The 20515-nt window shown below is 41.6% G+C and overlaps 1 protein-coding gene across 2 annotated transcripts in view; it reads right to left on the bottom strand.

Moving 5' to 3' along the window:
• The window catches only part of mlec (malectin), a 49625-nt gene that overhangs the window by 19500 nt on the left and 9610 nt on the right, over positions 1-20515 (bottom strand). Inside the window, exons 2-3 of one of the 2 annotated variants that reach the window (XM_033043669.1) lie at positions 14830-14922; positions 12284-12462 (exon numbers count right to left, since the gene is read on the bottom strand). In XM_033043669.1, coding sequence (XP_032899560.1) covers positions 12284-12448 — 165 coding nt within the window. In that variant the 5' untranslated portion in view covers positions 12449-12462; positions 14830-14922. The remainder of the gene's footprint in view (positions 1-12283; positions 12463-14829; positions 14923-20515) is intronic. The other variant, XM_033043668.1, reaches the window with a different exon arrangement.

A 20515-nucleotide genomic window follows, 5' to 3' on the forward strand; every position in this document is an offset into this window, starting at 1 on the left:
TATTTCTCACCCCAACTCTACTTTCAGTCCGAAGGAGGGTTTCAACCTGAAACGTCGCCTATTATTTTTCTCCAGAGATGTGGCCTAACCCGCTGAGTTACAGTAGCATGTGTGTCTACCTTCAGTGTAAACCAGAATCTGCAGTTTCTTCCTACACAAAGCAACACGGGAATTGCACCAGAAAATTGGAACATAGCTGAAAAACTATCTCATCTCCAGCACATAATCACACTTTATTAGCCAAGTATGTTTTGCAACATACGAAGAATTTGATACGTGGATCATACACCCACCAGCTGCCACTTTAGTGAATGAGCAGTATTTATTTTCATGCTTAACCAGTTAAACTGGAACTAATAAAGAGCCAATTTCGCAACAACCAAAAAGGTGCAAAATTAAAACCGTCAAAGCCTGGAACAAAATTGCATTCACACACCATCATTTGTCTCTTAAAGAAAGGGCTCAATGCACATGAAATAAAATTAATTACTGTGACTTGCAGTTAACATTCAGAAATGTGGCATGATAAGTTGCATTTGTTGGTAGTCAAGAAGCTGGGGGTAAGCATTAATCCTTCTTCAAGCAACATTATGTAATTTTTAACATCATTTACCAGAATTTATTTAAATAGTACTTATGACCAGTTAAATGCCAACACCATTATCAACAAAAATGGAACCCAAACAAAAATAACAACACCATTGGCAACCAAGTACCTTACACGCATCAGCCTAAATGTTCTTAAATCCTGGAAAGTGTCTTGACCCATTACCTTTTTGTTTTAGACACAAGATTAGTATTAACCAAACTTGAGGCATGCATCAGCATTCAATGAGTTTCAATAGGCACAAGATTAGCATTTACAATGCCAAGCTCTTTAAGATCTTCTCAGAGTCTGGAAATGGTAAGAAAATGGATCAGATATCCCAGTGTCAGGATGTCATGTTACAACCGCATAAGACGTTGGCGTGACAACCCTTCGAGAATTGTGTGCCGTTCTGGTCGCCGAGCTAGAGAAACGGATGCCAATAAGCTGGAAATGGTGGAGAAAAGGTTCACAAGAATGGGCGTGGGCAAGAATTCACATTCGTGGGCGGAACGGTGGCACAGCAGTAGAGTTGCTGCCTTACTGCACCTGCGGCGCCAGAGACCCAGGTTCGATTCATACTACATGTGCTGTCTGTATGGAGTTTGTATGTTCACCCCATGACGGCGTGGGTTTTCTCCAAGATCTTCAGTTTTCTCCACACTCCAAAGACGTACAGGTTTGTAGGTTAATTGGCTTGGTATAAGTGTACAATGTCCCTAGTGAGTGTGTAGGATAACTTTAATCTGCGGGAATCGCTGGTCGGTGCGGACTCAGTGGGCCAAAGGGCCTGCTTCCGCGCTGTATCTCTAAACTAAACCAAGAATGATACCAGGACTGGAGGATTTGAGTTAAAAGGATAGACTGGATAGGCCAGGGTTTTCTCCCTGCAGCGTAGGGGATCAAGGGGTTTCTGTATAGCAGTATATAAAAATCATGAGGCATAAGGTGAATAGTCACCGTCTATTCCCCCACCCCCCCTCCCCACCCATCCCCCAAAAGTAGGGAAATCTAAAACTAGAGTGCATAGATTTAAGATGAATGGGAAAAGGACTTATAGGGGACCGGAAAGGCAACCTCTTTCCACAAAGAGGTTGGTAGTTATGTGAACGAGCTGGTGGAAGTGGTTACAATTACAATGTTTAAAAGGCAGACAGTTACATGGACACAAAAGATTTATAGGGATATGGGACAAATGGGAAAAGTTCAGATAGGCAAATTGGTCAGTATGAACCAATAGGGCTGAAGGGCTCATTTCCATGAAATAACTATGACTCAATGGCATTGGGACATTCATGTCCAAAAAGGACTACAAACATTTCTGAAATCATGACTTTAAGTTTTGTTTTGTTTTTTAAATCAGAGCAGTTTACAAAATCTCTTTAAATTGTGTATCATGCCACATTTTTCTAATAGTGTTATACCTATAAATATAGAATTTTTAAACTCTGTACCAATTCAGGTCAATTAGAAGGAGTTGAGATGAGAAATTTGATAATATTTTACATAACCAATGATGGTAGGGAAAATCATGGGAAAGGTGTCCTTTGCTGGCAAACCAGGAGGGATGGCTGTATACAGGAATAATGTAGTATGCTCTGTACAAAAAAGGATCTGACCCTCCTGAATTCCAATTCAGAAAGGTCTCCAAAGCACTTTTCTGCAAGGCTACATAATCAACTTTGGGAAAGGAATTTCTGGAGGTTGGGACTGAAAACTATTCAAACTATGGTATTTAGTGGTCATGCCTGAAAAGGTTGAGACTAAGAACCTCATATTTGGCTTAAAAAAAAGCACAGGTGTCACAAGTGCTCAACTAGTTTGTCAAGAAAGATGAATATTAAGATTAAAAAGGAGAGAAAAAACCACAATGGTTCTAAAGTTTACTGTGGGGAAAACAAATGTTAAAAAAAAATCCTGTAAAATCAAATTTATTCTATAAATACAGAAAATGGATTAGAATAGTAAGATTAAACGAGAACTTACCAGTTTGAAGTTTGATCTTTATTTTATGAGGAGGAACGTTGAGGGAATACGTGAAGAACCCCGCCTACGGCGCATGCGTGTCATTCTTCAAAGCAGCGGTGTGAGGTCACAGATAGAAAATAATGACCTAAGATAGTAAGATTATTAAAGAGATACCAGTTTAAGATATGACCATATAAGGGTGGGAGCGGAGGGCACGTATTCCCTCAACGTTCCTCCTCATAAAATAAAGATCAAACTTCAAACTGGTAAGTTCTCGTTTAATCTTACTATTTTACTTCGGAGTCACGTGAGTGACTTCGTGAAGACTTCAAAGCTCTGTGACCTCATGCCGTGGAACGAGTCCAATCTTCACAACTGCCTTGGTAGTTTGGGAGAAATTGTTACTGGTATTTAAAAAAAAAAAAAAAAAAAAAAATACAATGATACCAACATTTTTAAGCAAAAATTGTAAATAATATTTATTAAATCAATTTATAAACCTTATAAGCTTCAGGTGTAAATTAAATAGAACTCAAAATTTTGCCCGAAAACGTTTCTTCTTTTCTAACTGGTTTGTTGTAATATGTGCGAAACGTTTTCTCTGATGACCATCCTGCAGTTCTGAGGATATTGTCCATCGGTACCTCCAGGCGATTAGCTGCTGATGTAGATGCAGCCCTGGTGGAGTGAGATTTGAATACATTAGTGTCCACTCCTGCCTGAACTAAGCAATATCTCAGCCACCGTGAAATGGTCTGAGTCGAGACTTTATGGTATGGCTTCTTATGGCTAATTAAAAGAGCCTTTTCATTGCCTCTGATAGCCTTCGTTCTGTCCATATATAACATGATGTGTTTTACTACACAGAGACGTTCATCCTGTGGATAGGCTATGAACTCTATCACCTGACCCGCTGATCCTGGTCTATTTTGCTTAATAAGGCCCTGGATCACGAAAATCAGCCTTCCTGTCGCCTCCGTCAAGTTATCCAATCTTAACTTCTGTAATGACTGGACCCTTTGCGCTGTGACCAGCGCCATAAGCATAACCATTTTCATAGTTAGATAGTTTAGCGGTAATGCCGTAGCCGGTGACCAATTCCGTAACATTTTTAGGACTACGCTCACATCCCAGATTTGGCTATATCTAGCCCTTGGTGGGTTAGTGTTAAAGATGCCTCGTAGCAGTTTTATTACTAGAGGATGTGAGCCGACACCCTGTCTTTCTGTGCCTTCCCATAAATAACTGGACAAGGCACTCCTAGCACTATTGACCGTGCTGTAACTGAGTCCTTCAAAGTGCAGGCTTGTGAGGAATTCTAGGACAGCTGGAATATCCACCTTTCTGTGGTCTAGATTGTTGTCCAGGCAGTATTTAGTCCATTTCTTGACATGACATAAATATTGTTTTTGAGTGGAAAAGTCTCTGTGCTGCTGTGATCATGTCCACAGTTCTATCAGATAAACCCATATGCCGAAATGGTTCCTTCAGAGTCTACAAACCAATAAATTTAGATAATTATGGCAAGGATGGCTGTCCCCAGTCACCGGATGCACCAGCAACTGAGGACTATGTTTTAAAGTAATATATGGTGTAAGCACCAAATCCTGCAGCACCGAGAACCATGGTTGGGTAGGCCAATCAGGTACTATGAGAATCCCAGATGCCGAGTCTAGCTGAATTTTCCGTAGTACCCGATTGATGAGGCAGAAAGGAGGAAATGCATAAATGAACCATTTCCCCCAGTGCAAAGAGAATGCATCTGTAGCTTCTGCCTCAGGATCTGGTTCCCATGATATATACCTAGGTAACTGATGATTTAACCTGGATGCAAAAAGATCAATATCCGGCCTTCCGTACTTTGCTGTGATATCAGCAAATATCTTTCTGTCTAACATCCATTCCGTATTTTCATTAAATTTTCGTGACCTGGCGTCTGCCACTGAATTAAGTATCCCTGGTAGATACGTAGCCGATAACCAAATATTCCTTTGGATACACCATTCCCAAATATGGTTTGCCAATTCATCACAGGATATTGATATATTTCCACCCATATGATTTATATATGCCACCCCCGTGGTATTGTCTATCTGCAATCTAACATGCTGGTTAATCATTCCCGAGCAATAAGATTTTAAACCATAAAAAGCACTCAACATTTCTAAGTAATTTATACCCTTTGTGGTAAGTAGGTTAGTTTCCTGTATATTCCATCTCCCTCCAGAGCTCGAGATGGTATCCGTTGCTCCCCAACCCAGTGCACTGGCATCTGTTTGTAATACCACAGATGGGTTTGGAATAACTATTGGGTTGGAGCTATATATAACATTTTGTTCCCACCATTGTAGTTCTTTTATAGCTCTAATTGTTAGCCCTCTGTAAATTTTGGTAATGCAATCGTCCAAATTGAATGGCAGGAAACGTGGCTATAATTTTCCCAATAATCCTGGCTACCCGTCTAATGGATGGTTTAACGGTATTAATAAGCTCTGTGCAATCCTCTTGGAACTCAGTGGCTTTCCCTATAGGTAAAGTCACTAACATATCAAGTGTGTTAATAGTGAACCCCAAGTAATCAATATTAGTTGCAGGTGTTAATCTTGACTTAATTGGATGGATAATGAATCCCAGCTGTTCCATCAATTTTCTTGTGGCAACCACTGCTCTACTAGCCAATTCATAAGTTTTCCCCACAATCAAGATATCATCCAAATATGCCATCACTCTATAGTTTTGTTGTCTAAGAAATGCCAAAGCTGGTTTAAGAATTTTTGTGAATAATCTAGGGGCTGACGTTAGCCCGTTTGGTAGCGCCTTGTATTGCCATAGCTGACCCATCCAATTAAATTTCAAAAACCGTCTGTGTTCTTCTCTGATGGGTACCGTATAGTAAGCATCTTGCAGATCAATACTTGCCATAAAGTAGCCTGCCGACACTAGCTCTGTAGCAGTACTAAAAGTATCCATTTTAAAATGAGCATATTGTACAAACTTATTAAGTGTTGATAAATCAATAATTATCCGGCAACCCCCATCTTTCTTATGTCTAATGAATATATTTGAGACAAATTCCTGTTGTTCATGTTTGGTTTTTTCAATTACTCCTTTCGTGAACAACCTTTGTATTTCAATTTTTGCTTTAGCTCTGTCTAATTTGGTAAGCATATAAGTTCTGTCCGGTGTATGTTGTACTGGAGGTTCTTGTATGTGTATAAACTCTATAAGATATCCCTTAATACTGCTAAGGATATACCTATCCACAGTTAACTTACACCATGCTTCCAAATGAAATTGCAACCTCCCTCCAAGTTCTGTGCTCCTTATTAATTTTTGAGGCACAGACCCACCTACCTCCATGGTTATCGGTGGTGTTACTTTCTTGGTCTTAACCGAGGTTGCGGAGGGCCTTGAGGTTGAAAGTGGGGTAAATGTTGAAGTGGAGGCTTCCGCATTTTCCATTGTGGGCGTCCCGGGCCAACCCCTAAAAAAGGACGCTGTTGCTGGTTTCCTCTGGCCTCTCTCCAATTTTTCGTACTATACATACTAGTACTTGCTTTTTTAGTCGTCCCATAAGGATGATACCGTTTTCCGACATATCCTTTGGTCGCTTTTATTAGGCCCAACGTTTTGGCCTCTTCCTCCAAATCTTTGACCTGTTTTGATAGGTCACCCCCAAACAACAAATTTTGAGGTTTTATGGCTTTCTGTTTGCACAGGATTGCAAATTTTGGGTCTAACGTTGGCTGAATAGCCCCTCCTGATGTTGTTCAGTTCAAATTGAACATTGCAAAACAGTGCTAAAGCGTCTTTCATGTCATTGGACATATCCACATTTTCCAGCCTACGGGCCAAAGCTGTTATACCCGCCGAGAGTCCTTTACTAGCATTCTGTATTTTTATATCCAGACTCCGAATATCCTGCCCCACGTGTCTCCAAATGCTTCGGTTCACCTTGGGTACATTCAGAGCCGCACAATTTCGCGGAGGTAAATGTCTTGCCCATACCTCAGCTAAGGTATCAGTTTTGAGGTGATGGGTCGTCATATAATCAATGCTGGCCGCCATCCTGGCCTCTAGGTCTTTTCCAGTTTCTTCTTGCTGGAAATATGTGTGCACCATGTCCAGCAACTGTGTTCCCTCATCCTCCATATGGGAACGTGGCTCTGACTCTTGTTCAGAGTCCGAGTCAGGCAGCCCTTGAACACCCTCTTCAGATGAGGATGATATGTCCAGCAGCCTTTTCTGGCCATGCTCTGAGGGACTTACACCTGTATGTGTGCGGCTTTTATCCATTTTCTGGAGCCTGACACTATGGAGATGTTCCTCCCACAACCGCTCCAGCCGACTTTCGTGCTCTCCCGCACTAGTCGCTCGCGGGTGTTTCTTTTTAGCCCACCGCTCCTGCCGACTTTCGTGCCCTCGGGCACTAGTCGCACGCGGTTTAAATCGCAACTCGTCGCCATGCCTACCGGCTCTGGTTGCTCCCGGCCGCTGCAAACGCCGTTTTCCGCCGTCCCGGTACTCCTCCAAACAGATAGATGACGGCCCCACATGCTGCAGCCACTCGTACTGTTTTCCGAGCTCTGCAGATGCGATCGCTGCCGGCTGCTCTATGCCCTGCAGCTGGTCATCATCACTGCTATACAAGTAAGTATTTACCGGCGATTTTTCGGGCTCACTTTCCCAGCGGTTCGTTTTGCGTTTCGCCTTCCCGCCCGGTCTAGAATTAGTTTTTCCCCGGCGCGGGGTTTGAATCTGGCACAGCTGGCTCAACGCAAACTGCCTGTGCCGTCGGCTGCTGCTGCTGGTCCCCGGCACCTTTACCGCCGACATCCTGCAGCTTCTTCACAGCCTTTCTGCGTCCTCTATCCATTCCTAAAAAACGGTGAAAATGCAGAATCACTTACCTGCCGTCGACCGGCTTGTTAACTCTCCCGTTCAAGGGGACGTCCTCCCCAGGTCCGACACGTTCAATGCGTGTATGCGATATGACACGCATGCGCCGTAGGCGGGGTTCTTCACGAAGTCACTCACGTGACTCCGAAGTAAAATCCAGAATTCCACTCATTTGTTTCGACAATGAAAGCAGATTATATTTTCCATTATGTGGCCTTTATAATTGAACTATACATCATGGGAGATGCATGGAGCAAGATGAATCGCTTTTACATAATTAATAATTCCCTGTTCACTCCTCAGGCAAAAGGGCGAGCAAAGCAATGTGCCTTCTAATCCTCTTGCAATGTCTTCAATAAATTAGTTAATACAAACACATTGGGCGTACCTGAAATCCTTGCCTTGCCCTGCCCACCTATGTGGAATGTTATAGCCATGCTTCTTTCAGGCCAGTGATTAGAGCAGAAAGCCTCTGGGAACAAAAGCTGATGATAACAGACATGATATTACTCATTCCTTCTCTGCACTACAAAGCACCAGAGGACCAAGACAAAGTGCTGACAAGTCACTTTTACATTAAGAACCAAGAGCATGCATCGGGAATGAAACAGTAAAATTCTCATGCAAATTGTCATGCATCGGGAATGGAACAGTAAAATTCTTACTTGCTACAGCTTTCCACGCCTTTTAATGCAACAATACAGCAATGAATATGCAATAAATTAATAAACTAGTAATACTCGGTAACCATGTCATAATGGTACAAAAACTAAAGTACACAGTGCAACCGAAAACTCAGTCCACAGTAGATTGTTGCTATGGTAGGGGTGTCGTTAGGCGTGTGGAGTGTAGTTCAACAGACCGATGGCTGCTGGCAAGGACCTGTTCTTGAACCTGGAGGTAATGGTTCTCGGGTCCTTGTACTTTCTCCCTGGTGGTAGCAGTAAGTTGAGAGCATGGCCAAGGCGGCATTGGTCTTTGATGCAACTCTTCCTATAGATCTCTTCAATGGTGGGGAGGTCAATACCTGTGAAGGACCAGACTATGTCTAAAACTTTCTGCAGCCTCTTTCATTCCAGGGCATTCGAGTTACCTAACCGATCCGTGGTGCAACCAATCAATACATCTGTAGAAGTTTGATAGTGTATTTGGCAACATGCCAAACACCCTCAATCCTTGAAGTTGAGGCATTGATGTGTTTTCTTCGCTATTGCATCAATGTGCTGGGCACAAGACAGATCTTGAGAGTTATATGCGTGTAGGAACCTGACGATCCGATACAGAAAGTCAGAAAAAACCCGATCAGCTCCTACCTGACTGCTTGGTGTCAGTGGACCAGTCCATCAGCAGCCAACCTAAGTGAGTATGGCACTGCCAACATAGACTTCATCAGTAAGTCAGTCAGTATATACTACAAGATCAATTCCCTATTGAAGGGCAAATCCAAGGATCCCAACCGATACAGTAAACCTAGATATGGTCTGCACAAAGCCATCAGGGGTCCCAAGAGACAATTCCAAACCAAGCTAGCATCCCAAACTAACCAAAGTCACCTAATGAGGGATTCCATGCTCATTTTGAACAGCAAGTCAGTGGAATGACCTTCACCTGTTCTGAGAGCAGAGGGTGAGCTTTTATCCTCTGAATCTGCACAGACCAGCTGGCAGGAGTATTTGCAGACATCTTTAAGTAAGTTTATTGGCCAAGTATTCACATACAAGGAATTTGCCTTGGTGCTCCGCCCACAAGTAACAACATGACATAGTGACAGTTACGAATGACTCAGAAAACACTAAACATTAATAATAATAAAACATTAAAGATAAAACATAATTGATCAAGCATGTGAACCAACAAAATACAAGATCAAAGGGAGGCTACAGATTTTTGGCTGTTGAGTAGAGCAACTACTCGTGTATAAAAACGGTTTTTATGTCTGGCTGTGGCTGTTTAATCTATTCCTTTTCTAATCATAGGTTCCCATCTGCTTAAAGATGACTGCTACCACCCCGATCCCAAAGGAAAATTAAGGTAGCATGACTAAATGACTACTTCCTGAGGCTCTGACATCTGTTTTCATGAACTGCTTTGAGAGGCTAGTCATGGTACATGTCAACTCCAGCCTCACGGACAGCATTGACCCACTGCAATTCACCCATCGCCATAACCGGTCTGCGGCAGATGCTATCTCCCTGGCTCTCTGGATTATCTAGATAACAAAGACACCGACATTAGTCTTCCATTTATAGACGAGAACTCTGCTTTCAACACCATAACATCAACCAAACACTTCTCCTAACTCCTGGATCCCCTCAGCACCTGGATCCTCAACTTCCTGATTATAACCAGGAAGTATCGGCAACACAACAATTCTCAACACCGGTCGGTGTCCCACAAACAGCTTTCTCAGTCCTTTATTATACTCCCTGCATACTGACGATTGTGTGACCTCATTCCGCTTTAACTCCATTTACAAAAGACGAGACCATGGAGAGCTTAGTAGCATGATATCAAGACAACAATGTTTCTCTCAATGTCAGCAGAATTAAGTTGCTGATCACCGACTACAGAAATCAGGGTGGAGTACACACCCCAGTGCACGTAAATGGTGTCAAAGTGGAGCTAATTAAGAGCTTCAAGTTTCTAGGTGTAAATATCATTGACCACATGTCCTCATCCAACCACATTGAAACTGCAGCCCAGAAAGCATTCCAATATCACTCTGGCAATGGCAGAGGCCCAGGACAGAAAGATCAGTATGGGAATTGGGGGGGGGGGGGGGGGGGGGAAGATGAGCTAAAATAGTTAGCAACTAGTAGATCTGGTCGGCTTTGGCAGACTGAGTGCAAGTGTTCGGTGAGGCTGTCATTGAGTATATGCTTGGTTCCTCTTATATACAAAAAGCCACATCAGGAACCACATCAGATGCACTAGATGAGGTTAGAAGAGGAGCACATGAACTTCGGTCTCACCTGTAAAGGTTGCTGCAGTCCCTGGATGGAGGTGAGGGAGCAGGTATGGGACAAGTAGAAGGGTAAAGTACCTGGAGAGGGGATGGTTTGAGTGTGAAGGGATGAGTGAACCAAGGCTGTGGAGTTGTGGAGGGAGCGGTCTCAGTGGAAGGCAGAAAGGGGTGGGGATGGAAAGATGTGGCTGGTGGAGGAGAATGATGTGTTGGATGCAGATGTTGGTAGGGTGAAAGGCAAGTACTAGGGGATCTCGATCCTGGTTCCATCTGGAGGGAGAGTGAACGAGGGCAGAAATACAGGTTACAGAGGAGACGCGGGTGAGGGATCCATCCACGACTGCAGGGGGAGAACCACATTTACTAAAAAAAATATCTCTGATGTCCTGGAATGAAAAGCATCATCTTAGGAGCAGATGTGGTGAGCTGGAAAAATTGAGAACAGGGAATAGTGGCTTTGCAAGTGACAATGTGGAAGGAGCAGGATCAAGCAGGATTTAAATGGCAGAGCAGGATCAAGCAGGATTCTCTGCCTCAGAGGGCGGTGGAGGCAGGTTCTCTGGATGCGTTCAAGAGAGAGCTAGATAGGGGCTCTTAAAAATAGTGGAGTCAGGGGATATGGGGAGAAGGCAGGAACGGGGTACTGATTGGGGATGATCAGCCATGATCACATTGAATGGCGGTACTGGCTCGAAGGGCCAAATGGCCTACTCCTGCACCCATTGTCTGTTGTCTGCTCCTAATTCATATTATAGTTACCAGTCATTACATTGGATCATAGAGGGGATAAAGATGTCCGTTATTGGTGATTATCCACTATAACCGAGTATGGTATTATCATTAGTAGTAGAAACAAACAACTGCAGTTGCTGGTTAATACACAAAAGGACACAACGTGCTGGAGTAACTCAGTAGATCAGGCAGCATCCCATAGAGAACATGGATGGGTAACGTTTCGGTCGAGACCCTTAATCAGACTCTCGGTCTGGAACTGGGCCTGGAATCCAAGTGAGTTGACGGGCGGGATTTTAAGAAGATTCTAAGTAGTTGAAATGAAACCCAATGGAAAGGTCCTTATTGCATAAAATGGCAGATAAGTAAGGTCTCTGTAACAGTGCACTAATAATTTTAAATAACATGGTGTTTCAAAATAAACTACATGAACAATTATAATTGCTAAATAGATTTTACTGAAAATATAATACACACAACTATCCATATTCCAATGGAAAGGAACATATACACAGGTATTGAAAAATAATTCATTTCTATTTTTATTTTTCAGATTTCTTTTTTAGAAGTAGAACTGCATAACATTTGATTGGAAACATAAATAAGCCAATCATTCCTCAAGACCATTCCTACATCTTAATGTCTACAGCATAAAAGGGATGGAAGTTAGATACAGCTGGTCCACTTCGAGCAATTCTGGGCACAGCATAACACAACACAACATACTGTCTTTGGAAAGCAGCATGGATTTACCTGAATGATACGGGGATCCAAAACATCAAATTACAAGGTGAGATTTCAGAAACTAGGGCTGTGTTCCCTGGAATATAACAACTAATGGAATGATTTGATCAACATTTATTGAAGAAAGAAATTACAGTATTTCCACTTTATGGAAACTGGGAATCAAAAGAACATTTTAAAAACTGGAGCCAAGTTTTCCAGTTATGAAATGCTTCCGTGGACCACCACAGTGAATTTCCATGTTATTGTTGCCTGACTCACTAATTATTATCAGAGATTATTCTGTTCATTTTAACAACCAATTTATATATATATTTTAAACAATTCTATACTTCCTGCATATAGAACCCCAAACCTCCATCTCACAACCAAAAAGATAATAAAACTACCTTTTGTTGAGATTGAGCAAAATAAACTTCGGCAAACTTCAAAACCAATACATAGTCGCCTTCTTCTTTAATTGGAATATCATATCCAAACGTTTCTTCATTGTAGCGTTCAGTTTGGTACAGAATTTGATCTTCAGGCATTGATCGAAAAATAGGTAATCTCATCCCATAGTCTGACGCTTGAGGAAAAAGAAAGACGGCCAAGTGTTACAAAGGATTCGGAAAAAAATAATCTCCAGCTCTCAGCTAACTAATATGCACTCACTCGTATGCACTAAATTAATTATCAAGCAAAATATTACAAATCTACAAGAATCCAGGTCAGCTAATTAGGCAACAAATAGTGGGCAAAGTAAAACAATTTGAATTGATTAAGAATTGTTCATGATTTCAGGACATTTTAAATCGCTTTATACACAACGATGCATTTTTTTGAAGCAAAGTTCTTGCTAACAAGCCAACTGCAACCCAAGAAATGAAATAATGACCAGTTACCTTGCTGGGTTACATTGCTGGAGGCAACTAATGGGCATGACACCAGAGCCAATTGCCTGCTCTTTTTCATAAGACATATGAAATTATGGCATAAGATCCATATACTCTTCAGCATTCCCTCGAGAAGACAACGAGGCGAGGCCACAGTTAAACATCTCACTCAAATGACACCACCTCCGATACTACAAAATGTCAGCATCGATTAAGAACTCAAGTTTCTGGACTGAAATGAGAGTCGATAATCTCCAGGCTCCAAAAGAGGAGTGACGGCTCATATTTCTTTTAACAGGAAGCATTGAATTTTGCTTTTCAGCAATTGTTGAGTAATTATCAAGTAATTAGTTTTAAGAAACAAAGAAGAAATAGAAACCCCGGACAAGGTGTATGGAAATAAAACATGATCGGATAATATCCTGCCTTTACTTGTTTTGCAAAGAAGGAAAGGCAAGACAGACTCTCTCTCATATTCACAAATTATTTGCAATTGTTTGTAACACCATTAAAGTTAGCATTTTGAGAAAAAGCAAAAGAGCCCATTTGCTAAATGCTGTCTTGTTTCACTAGGCAGGATTTTGTTACACTGAGCATATACGATAGAGATAAGTATTTATGGAAGGACAGCAAATTATTTTATTTTTGGCATTGGTTCACCGTTTCAAAGAGTTGCTACCACAACCACCAGGGCAGCACAGTGGTGAGCAGTGGCACGGTAGCGCAGCAGTAGAGTTGCTGATTTACAGCACCAGAGACCATGGTTCGATCCGGACTATGGGTGCTGTCTGCACGGTGTTTATTGGCTCCCTGGTTTCTCCGGGTGCTCCGGTTTCCTCGCACATTTCAAAGATGTACAGGTTAATTGACTGGTAAGAATTATTATTTTTTTTTTTTAAATATTTTTATTAGAAGCAAACATATTATGATAAAGTATAGTTACATATTATAGTAAAAAAACTTTTCATATACATCAATCACACATTATTAAAATTTTCAATTTTCGATTAATTCTGCTTCTCGTGTTTTTTTATATAGATAGAAAGAGAGAGAAAGAGAAAAAAAGAATTACAAATATCAAAAAAGAAAAAAGGTGGAATGAATTACTTATAATACGTCATTGGAGATAGGTTCATGGTAAGAATTATTAATTGTCCCTAATGCATAGGATAGTGTTAGCGCACGGGGTGATCATTGGTCAGCGTGGATTCGGTGGGCCAAAGGGCCTGTTTTCACACTGAATCACTAAACTGAACTATATTTTTACCATTCTAACTACTGCACATGGCCTGTTGCTCTTCTTGACCATTTTCCTCATATTCCAGCATAAGGTGCAATGCAATATACTTTAACATTCTACTTAAGGGTCCATACGGTTAATTTCAGGTGTTTGTGACCTGTCACGAGCTAATCATTGGGGCTAAACCTTCTGCACTGGACGTGTTTAAGAAGGAACTGCTGATGCTGGAAAATCGAAGGCACACAAAAATGCTGGAGAAACTCAGCGGGTGCAGCAGCATCTATGGAGCGAAGAAGATAGGCAACGTTTTGGCCCGAAACGTTGCCTATCTCCTTCACTCCATAGATGATGCTGCACCCGCTGAGTTTCTCCAGCATTTTTGTGTACCTTCTGCACTGGACCATCCCCAGTAGATTAAAAAACCCATCAGGTGGGGAGGACAGTGTGCCTGAGAAAGTCCACCTTCTGTCTCTTTCTGTTACCATATTCACTGCATCCAAGTGATTAAAATGGGAATGTGTGCACAATAAGTAAAGACTGGACCTCTCTGTGCAGGCATGTACATCACTAGCATTAACTTAGCTAAGGTGCCCAGAAGATAGCCAACAAACTGAAACCAGACTCAAGTGAGCCAGTGCCTTCAGGATTACAAGAAAAATAAATGTCCGCATATATGCACTCATATATATATATATATATATATAATAAATATCCAAAATGGCTATAGAAATGCAAACCGTGCACTTTGTACAAAACAGAATACACACTGGGGACAATGTGGTTTACAGAAAATAAACCACTAGTGTTGCAGCCGCCATACCTCAGTCATGCCTGTGCAACCGGCGCCACTCCACTTTCGGTAAACCACCGGTCCCCGATGTGTATCCTCTACAGAACTTACATGGAGACGAGTCTGGATCAAAGCCAAGAGACAAAATGTTCAGAGGCAATGTCATGTAATACTTACTCACACAAATGAATATTTGAATATCCAAATATTCACTGTTGCCCTAGGTTATCCATATCTAGTATTCAACAGAAGGCAACACTAGAAACATCTTTCATGGGCGACACGGTGGCACAGCGGAAGAGATGCTGTTGTCTTAGATCCGTATTCGATTCTGACTGCAGGTGCTGTCTGTGTGGATTTTGTACATTAGTCAATCAAAGTAAGCATGCAGATACAGCAGGCAGTGAAGAAAGCCACTGGCCTTCATTGTGAGAGGATTTGAGTTTAGGAGCAAGGAGGTCCGACTGCAGTTGCACAGGGTCCTGATGAGACCGCTCCTGGAATATTGTGTGCATTTTGGTCTCCTAATTTGAGAAAGGACATTATTGCTATTGAGGGAGTGCATCGTAGGTTCACCAGGTTAATTCCCGGGATGGTGGGACTGACGTATAATGAAAGAATGGGTCAACTGGGCTTGTATTCGCTGGAATTTAGAAGGAAGAGAGTGGATCTTATAGAAACATATAACATTCTTAAAGGATTGGACAGGGTAGATGCAGACAAGTTTTTCCCAATGTTGGGGGAGTCCAGAACCAGTGGTCACAGTTTAAGAATAAGGGATAGGCCTTTTAGGGCTGAGATGAGGAAATACTTTTTCACCCAGAGAGTTGTGAATCTGTGGAATCCTCTGCCACAGAAGGTAGTGGAGGCCAATTCACTAGATGTTTTCAAGAGAGAATTAGATTTAGCTCAGGGTTAAGGGATATGGGGAAAAAGCCAGATTTTGGACGATCAACCATGATCATTTTGAATGGGGTTGCTGGCTCGAAGGGCCGAATGGCCTACTCCTGCACCTATTTTCCATGTCTCTATATGACCTGCATGGTTTTCTCCGGGATCTCCGGCTTCCTCCCACACTCCAAGGATGTATAGGTTTGTAGGCTAATAGGCTTGGTATAAATGTAAATTGTCCTAGTGTGTGTGTGTAGGATAATGCAAGTGTACGGACTCAGTGGTTGGCGCAGACTCGGTGGGCCTGCTTCCGTGCTGTGTTTCTAAATGAAACCTTTCAGAGCAACTTAATAGTAGAACAAGGCAGAGAAGGGCCCTAACCCGAAACGTTACCTATCCATGTGCTCCAGGGCTGCGCTCTGACCTACTGAGTTACTCCAGCATTTTGTGTCTTTTTAAATTGAAAATATTAACTCGTATTAACAGCTTTTTGTTAAAATCCCTAACTGGAGGCAACATTAGGTAATTGCAATATGTGAACCACAAGTTAGAGGGGTACAAAGATTGTTTCCCAATTTCTGTTGAGACAGTGACAAGGATGCTAAAATAGGCTTTGGGTTGTCCATTCTGATACCTGCTGCTGAATGCTACTCAGAATTTCTTTAAAAGTTAATTTGCACAGCAGCTGAATACAGGTTTGTTCAAGACCTCCCCTCACAGTGGAACAGCCACCAATCACTTGCTCAGTTCAGTTAAGAACAGTCAGTTGCATAAAGTGGCAAGCGGTTAACTTGCAGAACCTAATTTGAGCAAGGGGGAAATTAAAAACCCAAGATTGATAACAGAGAGAATGAAAGCAAACAATCTGAATGAATAAAAAGACCACCAAGGAATCAGTTCAATTGCATTTCTATCGCTATCCGTTTCAAATGTCATGAGTTCTATTTATGCCAGACTCTGCACAATTGTTGCTTTTATTTGATTTCCTCTTTAAAAGAGAGAATTGAATGCAACATGCCAATAATGTTTGCTGACATTTAGCTGCATCACTGAAATCTCGCATTTGGTGTTCTCAAAAGACAAGGATTAGCCAACTGTAATAGTTTCATAGTCTGTCCTTAACACCTAGTATCTTGCTCAATTCAACACCATTAGCCGGACAAGAAGTCTCATGGGTAATTGGTCATCAGAGTTAAGAACAATTCTGTATTTTCTGAACACACATTTTCAATTATGCTAGCAATACAGAAACCCAGACTAATTTCATCTCCATCTCCCAACACAGCCCATGGGCAAGTGTTCTGCAGACAATTACATCAATAATTAAACCTGGACTTTAAATGGGCTTGAAGTCCAATCACACAGACAGCACCATTATCTGCAGAACCATAAAGGTAGACTACCAATGTAACAAAATTTGAAGGAATCACTTTTAATTTTTTCAAAGGGCATCAAATTCCTACATTTGACCCATGTTCTTGTAATTGAACCAATGAGGTATTACATCATCATACTAGGCAATAGCCAATATATTATATGACCCAAAAGTATTGGTAATAAAATTTAAATTTTGAAAGTAAAATGAAAAATATGGTCACAAGCAATTTAAATTTACGTTGGTTCAAGACATCTGTAACTAATAAGCAAAGTAATTCTCTGCCACAGAAGGTAGTTGAGGCCAGTTCATTGGCTATATTTAAGAGGGAGTTAGATGTGGCCCTTGTGGCTAAAGGGATCAGGGGGTATGGAGAGAAGGCAGGGATGGGATACCGAGTTGGATGATCAGCCATGATCATATCGAATGGCGGTGCAGGCTCGAAGGGCCGAATGGCCGACTCCTGCACCTATTTTCTATGATTCTACGTTTCTAATAAAAACAATTGTATATTTAATGTACTAAACAACTGGATATTTTCATGCCCAGGACTTCTCCATAATTTTGTTCACAGACACCATACTGCCTTACATGAAGTAGCTGTTCGCACAGAGCAAGCCAAGTGAAGACATACTGAGATACACTTTAGACGCTATACTTTCATCATAGCCAGCATGACCAGGGTTCAAATTCAGTTCTAATGATAGGAAATAAATTCCTCTCCCTGTGTGCAACTCTGAGGATATAATGGAGAATTAAGTTGGGTCTATCGCAACCAAATTCATAGCAGAGATATGCCAATATAAAGTGCTTGGATTGGTAATTTCTTGCAGAGGTGCCCAGTACAGTAAATGGAAAATGTCACACTCCCTTACTGGTTATCTTTTAAGATTGGAGCTAAACAGGGCAAATGGACCTGGAGGGGCTATTTATGATCTAGCAGTACTGGATGCAGAATAAAGTGACTTGAAATTGCAAAATGCTCTATTATATAACGTAAATATTCATCAAAAAATCAGTACGCTCCAAAACTATCAAAGCATTCATCACAAGGATTTATGGCTTTTTAAGAAGGTAATATCAAAAAATGACAGATCAATATATACCATTCTGAGAATGGCTCTAACGCACAAGAATGACTAATGTAGATTTTATCAAGGACATTTGCACCAGGAGCTTGAGAACAGAGCTCCGACAGTTCAGTTTCCACGTTTAGTTTAGTGATACAGCGTGGAAACAGTCCTTTCGGCCCACCTAGTCCATGCTGACCAACAATCACCCGCATACTTGTTCTGTAAATTATCCCTGGGGATAAGATAGAAGCCAATTAACATACAAACCTGTACACCTTTGGAACGTGGGACGAAAATGGAGCACCCAGAGAAAACCCACACGTCACAGGGAGAACGTACAAACTCCGTACAGACATCACCTGTAGTTTCTGGCACTGTAAATCACTAACTCTACCACTGCACCATTGTGCTGACCTAATGCCATTCAAAATTGTTATCTTTAAAAATACATTTCTTTATTACAAAAACATATTTTGGCCAATTCCATATTAACAGCTTGAAAGGATTTAAAGGATTGGCAACACAAATTTCGCATTCCAAGCTAAGCAGACAAGCTGGGTCAGAATATTATTACAACAGCCTATAATAAATGGGTAGGAAATTGAAATTTTAAAAAATCGGTTCATGCCATTAACACATTTTACTTGGATCAGAACTTACATCAAAAATGTAAAGGATTAATTTTCTGCAAAACCTGCACACCATAAAACTCTGCAGACTCATGTGTAAAGATGGGTGATTAACACCTTATGGTCACCTGTGTGAGACACCTAGAACAAACTATTTTTTTTAAATGGCACACTTGTAACCTGGAGGTGTACCACACATACATAAATTATGAAAAGGAGGTTTATGTTGAGATGGCAGCAGTAAAGCACACGTGTCCCTCGGTTTAATAACAGAGAGACCGGATTCAAGCATAGGGAAATTACGTCAAACATCCATAAAACATTCGTACAACCACAACTGGAACTGCATTCACACCTAGAGACCTATTAGGAAGAATGTGGAGGATCAAAAGTGTGCTAAAAAAAGTTATTGGAAGTGTTCTAAGTACAAGCTTGGAATGGAGAAACTGGTTTGCTCACTCTAGCAAAGAAAATTGAGAGGAGATTTGATCTCTGAATTTGCAGAGTAAATCGAGAGAAGCTGCCCCCACAAACGAAGTTCAATAATTAAAGGATGTAAAGGTAGGGGTTAAAGATCGCGAGGAGTGGGACAAACCCACTAAGCAGATCACCGTATGGCCTGGGATTCACTATCTACAAGGATAGCAGGCACAAAGTAAATCAGGACTTTCATCGGGCAACTGGATAGGCATGAAACAGAAAATGTGTAAGTTGCAGCAAAGAAAATAGGAAGCAGCAGGTTCTGGAGTATTACACAGGAGTATCAAAAAACTCCTTCAGCCCAAGCTGTCCGTGCCAAACAAGATGCCCCATCCAAGCTAACCCCATTTGGCTCATATCTCTCCTTTCCTATCCATATCAGACCTTTCCTATCCATATACCTCTCCAAGTGTCTTTTAAATGTATTTTAAAGTACCTGCCTCAACTATCTCCTATGGCAGCTCATTCCATGTACCCACCATCTTGCAAGTGAAAAGGTTGCCCCTTGGTTTCCTATTAAATATTTCCCCATCATCATAAGCCTATGCCGTTTGGTTCTCGATTCCCCTACCCTGGATAAAAGGCTCAGGCTCTCCCCCTATCTTTTCCTCTCATGATTTCAGACAACTCCATAAAATTACCCTTCAGCCTCTTGCACTCCAAGAAATAAAGTCCTAGCTTGCCAAATTTCTCCCTATAACTCAGGCCATTGTGTATTGGCATTATCCTCATATATCTTCTCTAAACCCTTCACAACTTACTAACATCCTCCAACACCAGGGTAACCAAAACTGAACACTGTACTCCAAATAAGGACTCATCATCTTGTACATCCCAACTTCAACACTCCTAAAGGGCCTGTCCCACTTTCACGACCTAATTCACAACCTTTTTGCCCGTGGACAATTTACATCATGTTAGAAAAACGCCCCGAACTACTTGACGCCCCGGCCTACTTGATACCTAAGACTTGCATCACGGCCTGCTACGACCTACCTACGATCTTGTGATGACCATGCTGCGAGTATGAGTCAAGGGCAACCTCGGCAGAGGATGTGAATTAGGTCGTGAAAGTGGGACAGGCCCATTACTGTTGAAGCCCAATTTACCAAAAGCCTTTTTAACCAACCTATCTACCTCTGATGCTACTTCAGAGAACTGTGCACCTGCACCCCCAGATCCCTCTGCTCTACGGCATTCGCCACACCCCTACCATTCATTGTAAAGGTGCTGCCCTGGATTAACTTCACAAAATGCAACATCTCACC

The sequence above is a fragment of the Amblyraja radiata genome, chromosome 25, assembly GCF_010909765.2.
Source record: "Amblyraja radiata isolate CabotCenter1 chromosome 25, sAmbRad1.1.pri, whole genome shotgun sequence".
Lineage (NCBI taxonomy): Eukaryota > Metazoa > Chordata > Chondrichthyes > Rajiformes > Rajidae > Amblyraja > Amblyraja radiata.